The 9493-nt window shown below is 37.5% G+C and overlaps 1 protein-coding gene across 15 annotated transcripts in view; it reads right to left on the bottom strand.

The window, feature by feature from the left end:
- NSD3 (nuclear receptor binding SET domain protein 3) overlaps positions 1-9493 on the bottom strand; it is a 116288-nt gene that overhangs the window by 54863 nt on the left and 51932 nt on the right. For all 15 annotated transcript variants that reach the window (XM_032288173.1, XM_032288179.1, XM_032288176.1 and 12 more), the window contains exons 5-7: positions 6254-6408; positions 4188-4703; positions 1842-1968 (exon numbers count right to left, since the gene is read on the bottom strand). In XM_032288173.1, coding sequence (XP_032144064.1) covers positions 1842-1968; positions 4188-4703; positions 6254-6408 — 798 coding nt within the window. The remainder of the gene's footprint in view (positions 1-1841; positions 1969-4187; positions 4704-6253; positions 6409-9493) is intronic.

Genomic DNA, 9493 nt, shown 5'->3' with positions numbered 1-9493 from the left:
TTCCATGTATCTTGCCCTGTGCATCTCTTCCAACTGGCTCTTCATCTGTATCCTTTGCCATCCATAGCCTTTATCATGAACCAGTAATGTAAGGAAGGGCTTCCGAGTTCTGTGAGATGCTCTAGCAAATGACTAAACCAAGGAGGGGAGTTATGAGAACCTCCAATTTATAGCTGGTCAGTCAGAAGTTCAGACTTGCGACTGGCATCTGAAGTGGGGGCAGTCTCATAGGGCTGAGCCGTTAACCTGAGGGATCAGACTCTAACACCAGGGAGACAGTGTGAGAATTGAATTGGATCATAGGACACCCAGCTGGTGATGGAGAACTGGTCAGTGTGGGGGTGGGGGGGAAGCATATCTGGGTCAATAAGTACGTTCAGAAAACAGTTTATCTTTTTTTTCTACTATACTCAATTCTTAGATTCAAAAAAAAAATTTTTAAAGAACAAAATGAGACCAGGTGCAGTGGCTCACGTCTGTAATCCCAGCACTTTGGGAGGCCGAAGCAGGCAGATCACAAGGTCAGAAGTTCGAGACCAGCCTGGTCAATACGGTAAAATCACGACTCTACTAAAAATACAAAAATTAGCCGGGCACAGTGGCAGGCGACTGTAATCCCAGCTACTCAGGAGGCTGAAGCAGGAGAATCACCTGAACCCAGGAGGCAGTGATTGCAGTGAGCCGAGACTTGGCCATTGCACTCCAGCCTGAGTGACAGGGATAGACTCTATCTCAAAAAAAAAAAAGAAAAAAAGAAATGAAGCAGACTCCCTTCTCCTAAACTAAGATTCCAAATGAACAAGCTAGTTAATACTTAACTCTTTTCTTGACAGCTATCTGAAGCAAGAAGTATTACAGAAATATTACTGATATAATACTGTTATATAAACCAAGCCCACCAGATATTCAATTAAAATTCTAAAACCCTTAGTAAGTTAGTCTAAAAACAAAAAAAATAATGTTGGCTGGGTGCAGTGGCACATGGCTATAATCCCAGCACACTGGGAGGCTGAGGTGGGTAGATCACTTGAGCCCAGGAGTTCGAGACCAGCCTGGCCAACATGGCAAAACCTCATCTCTACAAAAAATACAAAAACTTAGCCAGGTATGGTGGTATGTGCTTGCGGTCCCAGCTACCTGGGAGGCTAAGGTGGGAGGATCACCTGAGCCTGGGAGGTTGAGGCTGTAGTAAGCCATGATCGTACCACTGTACTCCACTCTGTATGACAGAGTGAGACCCTGACTCAAAAAAAAAAAAAAAAAAAAAAAGTTAAACATTCCAAAGGCACCATCTTACTGAATACAGTCATTTCTCCTTTAAGCAAGAATAACATGGCTTGATTTTCAATTCATGGTATCTGTTAATCAGAAAACAGGTTACATTAAGACAATTAGGCTCTAGGCCCCTCAGCTACTAGTATCTAGCACATCTAGGAATAATGACAAGAGCTCTGACATCTGCCAATTTGTTTCCAACAGAGGTAAAGGAGAAAATAGTACGTGTGTGTTAATAGAGTGGGAAAAGTAAAGTTGTTATTATGCAAAGAGAGAGAATCAATGGTGTGTTTACTCAGATATGTATAGATTTTTATAGGTATACACTTTTAATTATAGAACCCTCTTATTAAATTCTTGTACAAAAAAATAACTTGCTATGAATAAAGTTCTGTAGCCCCTAGCCCATTCTTTCCTATTAAAATAACTGCTTTTATTATTTGGTTTTTAAATATAATTTACTTTTGATAACTGAGAGTTTCTTAGGAACACAGCTACCATATTATAGCAGAATAGAACAATGACTTCTCAAAATTGACCTATATATACTCTTCACTCATACCAACCTGTAGAACCAGATGTTGCTTCAGGAGATGATATACTCTGCGCTGGCTTTTCATTTCTCTGGTTTGGTGTAGAAATTATAAGCCTGTCTTGCCCCCTGACACTTATTTCTGTTTTGTTACCAATTCCCTTTAAAATAAGGCAAAAGAAAAAACAACAAAACAGGTGATTACCAGGCAAGTGGCATTGGCTTATAAAGATGGCTTCAAATCATAATTTGCTTAAATTTTATCTGATCTTTGATTGCAATTATTATCTTAGCTTTTATCAGAACAAATTTGATTAAGTGACCAAGGTATGTTTTTTTTTTAATTAAAAAATTTCTTTTTTTTTTTTTTGGAGATGGAGTCTCCCTCTGTCGCCCAGGCTGCTCTGCAGTGGTGCAATCTTGGCTCACTGCAACCTCTGCCTCCTGGGTTCAAGCAATTCTCCTGCCTCAGCCTCCCTGAGTAGCTGAAACTACAGGTGCATGCCACCATGCCCAGCTGAGTCCAATATATATTTTAAAAAGTACGAAAAGATTGCGCAAGGAAGAGTATTTGTCTAAGTCCAGGTGATAAATGTCACCAAAAAAACACACCTGTATCACTCAATTTTCTATCAAAACAAAATATGTTCTGGTCTTTATACATATCACAGTAAGAGAACTCCAAGTCATTTTCATTTAGTAAAGTGCTCTATTACACAGAAAACAATGCCAACATGTCTTAACAGGCAGGAATATTCCTAGATACAGAAATATGTCACTCATGGTGACCAAAATGTAACCCAATAAGTAATCTGGGGCAGAAAGAAGGCAGGTATAAATAACTTAGGTCTCATTTTAGGTATTCTGAGTGCAATGCAATAGAAGTAAAGAAGTGATCTATAAATAAACATATATGGCCAGGCACCATAGCTCCTGCCTGTAATCTCAACACTTTGGGAGGCTGAGGCAGGAGAAGAGCTTGAGGGCAGGAGTTTGATACCAGCCTGGGCACCATAGTAAGACCCTATCTCTACAAACAATTTTTAAAACGCCAGGCACACGGTGGCTCATGCCTGTAATTTCAGTGCTGTGGGAGGCCAAGGCAGAAGATCACTTGGGGCTGCATTGAGCTATGATCGACCACTGTACTCCAGCTTGGGCCACAGAGTTAGACCTCATCTCTTAAAAATAAATACATGTACACACACACACACACACACACACACACACACACACACACGTATTTTTAAAGCCTTCATTTTGAAAGATCAGTTTTATCTTGAATTCCTTTAAATAGCATTCTTCGAGGTGGTGGTGACAAAGTATGACTTGTACATACAGAAGCAGTAAAGCTAGCTCCAAGAATAAAACCAATTTGTACTCAAAAAAGATGCATACTCATTTGCTATTCGAAAGATGAAAAATATTCATTTGCTATCAAGATAACCAAGACTGCAACTCATGTTTTTCTAGGTAACTTGGCCTTAACTGAAATCAGCTGAACTTATAGGCAGACCCAGTTAAAAGAGCATCCTTAACGTTTCTCTAGGAAGATGTATTACTAATGAAGCATACCTGTGTTTAACTAATTATACTGTATATGGCTATATTAGGGAAAAAAATAAGCATAGACTTCTTTCATACACATGAATGAAATGGAACTAAATCAAAATCCCAAACTCGACACTGTGGTGTGGGATGGGATGGTAGTGAAGAGGTACATGGAATAAATACTACCAATATTATGGAAGAGTTTTAAAGCCTTCAAGCTGAAGTACAGTGCCCTAAATGGAGGCCCAGCACAAACTGATGAAGGCACATAGTTTGTAGAGGCTGTTTTTAGCCCATTGCCCAAGTTATTGCCACAGCTAATTGTTACAGAACAAAAAAAGTTCTGGGATTTCTGTGAAATGCAGTTAGATATCCCAAGCCAATAAGAATCAAACAAAATTGCTGGTGGAACCAAACAGCTCAGCAGGTACAATTATTACAGTGGCTTTTATAACAATGGTCATATAATTAACAAAAACGATTTTAATAAAAAGCACACTTTGCAACTAAGAAAAGCTAACTACACAAACTAGAAACAGGCGAAGTGCCCAGTTTTTTTCCATGATTTTAGGGAGCTAAGCTCAATTTTGGCTGCACAGCTAAAGACTAATCTACTACAGATGGGAATATCACAAAAGGAGGAGGAAGAAAAGAAGAAAAACATAGCCTTTTTGCCTGTCTTTTTTGCCCACAGAGTACAATGACTGTATGTTTCAAATTCAGTGGGTAGAAAGGGTATTTAAATGTTGCCAAGGTTGTTTTTTAAATGCCAACATTGACCACTTTTAAAATACCATCCCCCAAAAAACGCCATGAAAAAAGGAGGTACCTTTGTTGAATAAACAAATTGATCGATAAATTTCCCATCCCCTGTAGCATTCTGAAGAGCAAACACTTGTTCAATTTTCACAACTGGAGACATGTTACACTTCTGCAAATCCAGGCTCCCTTTGTGCATCGTAATGGAAGCTGGTAAGGATTTCCTTGCTGCCGCAGTTTTCCAGGCTATTTTAACAGGAGGTGGCTCTTCCTCTTCCACACTTGTGTGCCGCCTCTGGCTATGTCTCCGAATTTCAGTACTTGAGAGTGAGGAGGCCACCTCCCCTGCATTGGTCTGTTCTGGTTGAGTATTCAGCACAGATCTTGGTCGTCGAGTTTTTTTAACTTCAGTTTTGGAGGCAACATTCTTTTTTGTTTGGGATAAAGCCTCTTCAGGCTGTTTATCAATATAGATAAAAGTATACTGTTCTATTCTTTCTTCTCGAGTCATTTTCAATGCTTTCTCTGCATGGGCAATGCCAATATCCCACTGAGCACGTTCTCTCTGAGGTCGGGGTTTCCGAATCTTTAAAAAAGATAGAGATTATCAGACATGCTTTACTCTAATAAATACATTAAAATCGATATGTATTTCCCATGTGATCCTGTTATCTTTTCAGGTCTACATAAATATCTCCAGGTTCTTTGGTCAAACAAGTGGAATGTTCTAGCTCCATAATTCTGGTAAATAGATATTAGGTAACATGAGGATCTACTCTCCTTTATATCATTCCTTTGCTGATCACTCTGCTGGACAAAGCCCCCAAAGAGGGAGACATCCTTCTCCTCATATATACATAAAAAGCTAGTGATAAGGAAGGAAAAGAGAATAATGATTACAGAAATGATTATTTTCCGTGGCTAATAAAAATACTAACAATAAAAATGATAGCCTGAAACTCCCATTTCTCCCCCATATCTAGGGTAGAGGGCAAGTCAGGGGTGCTACAGAGATCACAACAAAGCTACTAGCAGAGTCTGAATCACAATGCAAGTAGGGACAGAATGAAGTGAAAAGACAGAGCTCCAAGGAACAAATGAAAGTTGACAAGACAAATGAAAGAGGTATGGATCAGAAAAAGAGGTAGACCTCAATTATAGTTTCCGTAGGTCTCTAGGTCCAGGGTTGATCAGAAGACTTTGGATTGGCAAGAGAGGTAAAAATACTTTGAATAAAGATGTGTGAGATGGCCAAAGCAATTAGGAATTATCCAGGTGGCTAGACTGATGAAATTAGTTAAAACTATGAGATAGTATATATCAAATACTGATATATAAATCTGTAAAATATGTCTCATAAAATTAATCAAAATTCTGTGATAAAAATTTAGTTTTTCAAGTGTAAAAAATGACAAATTTCTAAATCAGAGACCTACACTAAAATTAGTTGAGTTTAAAATCTTAACCAGATTACCAAGAGTTCATGTCAAAATTCTAAAATATCCACCACCACATCAAATATATTTCCCGATCCCATCACTTGTGTGATCTCGGTTAAACCAGTTACATAAGCTGTGCCTCAATTTCTTCATCTGTAAAAAGGGGAATAATAGTATCTACCTCCTATAGGTTGTTATGAATAATAAATGAGTCTATATATATATATATACACACACATATATATATAATGCTTAAAACAGTAGCTGTTTCATGGTAGGTACTCACTAAATATTTTTAAAACTTCACTTTCATAAAACAATTTTGTTAAATAAGAGTGAAAAGAAATCATGGAAAGATGCTGAAACAGAAAAAAGAGTAAAATTCCCTGGCAAAATCCACATTTCACTAGCATCTACTACACTTATGCACATTAATGAAACTCACAATAGAAGCCAATATTACATTAAGCAAGTAGCTAAAGTTTTTAGTAATACTACATGTTGTTTATATGACATATAAAACTCACTGGTGTACTTAAAAACTTACTAGACATTTACCATTATGATTAAAACTGAGCTGAAAGGGGTTTTAAAAAACAATTCTAGTAATTGACTGAATTCAAGTATGAAAAATTCTTGTATGTTACTAAGGTCTTTAAAAACCATACTAGGTAAATAATATTAATATATTAGTTACCTTTTGTTTCTCAGAGTGATTGCTGGCTTGTTTGGTTGCCTCCGCCAGTAATTCTTCATACTGTTTATGACCTTTATACTCCCGTACCCGTTTTTCATGAACCCACGCCCTCTCTGGCTGGTTGCTAAAAAACTGGACATGATATTCTCGTGCACCTGTAAGTAAAAATTCTTATTAACCATTTCAGAACGTGAGCATCCATATCTATTTTGCCAAAGATGGGAATCTAACCCAAGTTCTTCAATATTACTCCCATTAAAACTTGTATGTTTGGACTGTCCAAAGACATGTTACAATACCCACCAGTTAAAGAACTAATAGCTACTGTAAAAGTCACCACAAATAATTAAGTGACTGCACCACTGGACTCCAGACTTAGTGACAGAGCAAGACTCTGCCTCAAAAGAATAAATAAATAAATAAATGAGAGATTTACAAAAATGTAAAACAACTTTCTTCTCATTAATTTTTTAACAAAATAGTCATTTTTCATAAAAATATAATTCATGATAGCATGTTAGTGGTTCTTGTTTTTAGAGACATGGTTTCTTTCACTCTGTGGCCCAGGCTGGACTGCAGTGGCATGATCCTAGCTCACTGCAGCCTCAAACTCCTGGGCTTAGGCAATTCTGTGCCTTAGTCTCTTGAGCAGGCAAGACTACAGGCACATGTCACCATGCTCAGTTTACTAATAATTTTTTTTTTTTTTTTTGAAGAGATGGGAGTCTTACTATGTTGCTCAGGCTGGTCTCAAACTCTTGGCTTCAAGTGATCCTTCTGCCTCAGCCTCCCAAAGCACTGAGATTACAGGCATGAGCCACTGGCCCCAGCCTATGATAGGTTCTTATTTTTAAATAAATTAATAAATATTTTGAAATTTTCTCAGCTTTAATGTTTTTTTAACTGAGACAGGGTCTTGCTATGTTGCCCAGGCTGGTCTTGACCTCCTGGGATCAAGCAGTCCTCTTGTCTCAGCCTCCCAAAGTGTTAGAATTACAGGTGTGAGCCACTGCACCTGGCATCTCAGTTTTAATTTCTAAATTTAAATAACATTAGCTATAACCCACATAAACAAAAGCCTTTTTGAGTCCTCAAATTTTGGGAGTAAAAGGGGTCCTGGGACCAAAACATCTGAGAACTGCTGATTAAGGGCAATGCTACTACTCTGAAAGTTGTTTGACCAACAAGCCAGTCTGTGACTAAGTAGAGAAGTTGAGTTGGCATTGAAAAGCTCTGACAACAATTTGACATTGTTATGATATCTAGACACATGATCAAGGTATTTTTTCAGTGGAAGGGCATTCATTTTTTAAAAATAATTAGTTTGGTTGCATTTTATAGAGGTATTAGTTTACAGTAGACTAAAAAATTGAAAAAAATAAAAACTGATCTTTTACCAAAAAAATCTGAAAAATGCTGTTCTAGAGAAAACATATTAGATCAATGGAGAAATGCAGAAACTGATCTTTTCAGAGAACCCAAGGTAATTAGGTAGAAGAGAAAGGCAAAAGTGAACTCGGATTTCCATATCATCTCATCTGAGACTAAAGACCCAAGCACAAATCTAATTATAAATTAATCAAAGAAGATTTTTCTGAAATCCAAAGATTTTTTTTTTGGAGGGAGGGTGAACTTAATAGGGGAACTTCATGGACAGGGTAGTGGGTACAGGTATTGGGATTAAAAAAACATAGTATATAATGTTTCCAAACATCAATGTTATTTCTTCAGCTACAAACAGATAATCCCAAAGGACTTAACATAAAAACTGAAATTTATAGATTACACAATTTCATTTTAATCTGTATTTTCAATTTCTTCCTCCATTAAATCATTTACTAGAGAAGAAACAAGACAAACATTTTGCCTATTTGTTAGCACTTTGTTTCCTGATACATGGAAAACTATAAAATAAGACTGAAATAAGAAGCTAAAGACCTGAAAAGAAACAAGCACATCTGTCTCTGGCTGAAGAGCCACATTTTTAATGAGACCTAAATAATAAAATACAACTTAAAATAGAACTGTGATCCAAACATCTTTCAACATGCTCTTACGAAGAATTATCACATCTTTATGTGTGAAAAACTATTAAGTACATTTTCCAATGCTAAGAATCTAATAAAAATACTGACTACTAACAATATGGAAACTAGTGATTACTATACATGATGAAGACAAATTTCACAAAGTTGCTTAGATAGAAAGCAACACAGGAGATTCACTCATTTCTCTAGATATCTCCCATGTATACATGCGGTATTATGTGCTATTAAAAAAATAATAAGTAGCATAAAATGCTTAATGGGCATCATGGGTGGAACATAATTAATAAAATTTTTAGGCTGTGTTTTTGATTTTCAGAAAAACTGAAAAAAGAAAAACTGTCAGAAAAAAAAACTACTGCAGTTAAAACTATACTATATAGCCATAAATGGAATATGATTTGGCAATAAAAAGGAATAAAGCACTGATACCATGCTAAAACACGGATGAACCTCAAAAACATTATGGTAAGTGAATGAAGCCAAAAAAATAGGTAAGTCTACAGAGACAGAAAGTAGTTACCAGCTGCTTAGTGGGTGGAAATAGAGGTGACTGCTAATAGATACAGGATTTTTTGGGGTTGATGAACACTTTCTAAAATACATTGTGGTAATGGTTGCACAACTCTGTGAATGTATAGATTTTTTAAATCAATGAAGTGCACATTCCGGGCGCAGTGGCTCATGCTTATAATCCCAGCACTTTGGGAGGCCGAGGCAGGCGGATCACAGGGTCAAGAGATCGAGTTTGACATTGTTATGATGTGTAGACACATGATCAAAGATTTTGCACTTGGTATTTTTCATCCTGGCCAACATGGTGAAACCTTGTCTCTACTAAAAAAACAGAAAAAGTAGCCGGGCATGGTGGCGGGCACCTGTAATCCCAGCTACTTGGGAGACTGAGGCAGGAGAATCACTTGAACCCAGGAGGCAGAGGTTGCAGTGAGCTGAGATTGCGCCACCGCATTTTCCAGCCTGGTGACAGGACAAGCCTCTGTCTCAAAAAAGAAAAAAAGGGTAAACTGGCCAAGCACGGTGGCTCAGGCCTGTAATCCCAGCACTTTGAGAGGCTGAGGTGGGCGGATCATGAGGTTAAGAGTTTGACCAGCTTGGCCAACATATTGAAATCCAGTCTCTACTAAAACACACACACACACACACACACACACACACACACACACACACACACACA

This window comes from Sapajus apella, unplaced genomic scaffold (assembly GCF_009761245.1).
Source record: "Sapajus apella isolate SASKATOON/1434 unplaced genomic scaffold, GSC_monkey_1.0 scaffold21, whole genome shotgun sequence".
In the NCBI taxonomy this organism is placed as follows: Eukaryota; Metazoa; Chordata; class Mammalia; order Primates; family Cebidae; genus Sapajus; species Sapajus apella.
Note: the sequence above shows the minus strand (reverse complement) of the source record. Positions and strands in the feature narration are given on the sequence as shown.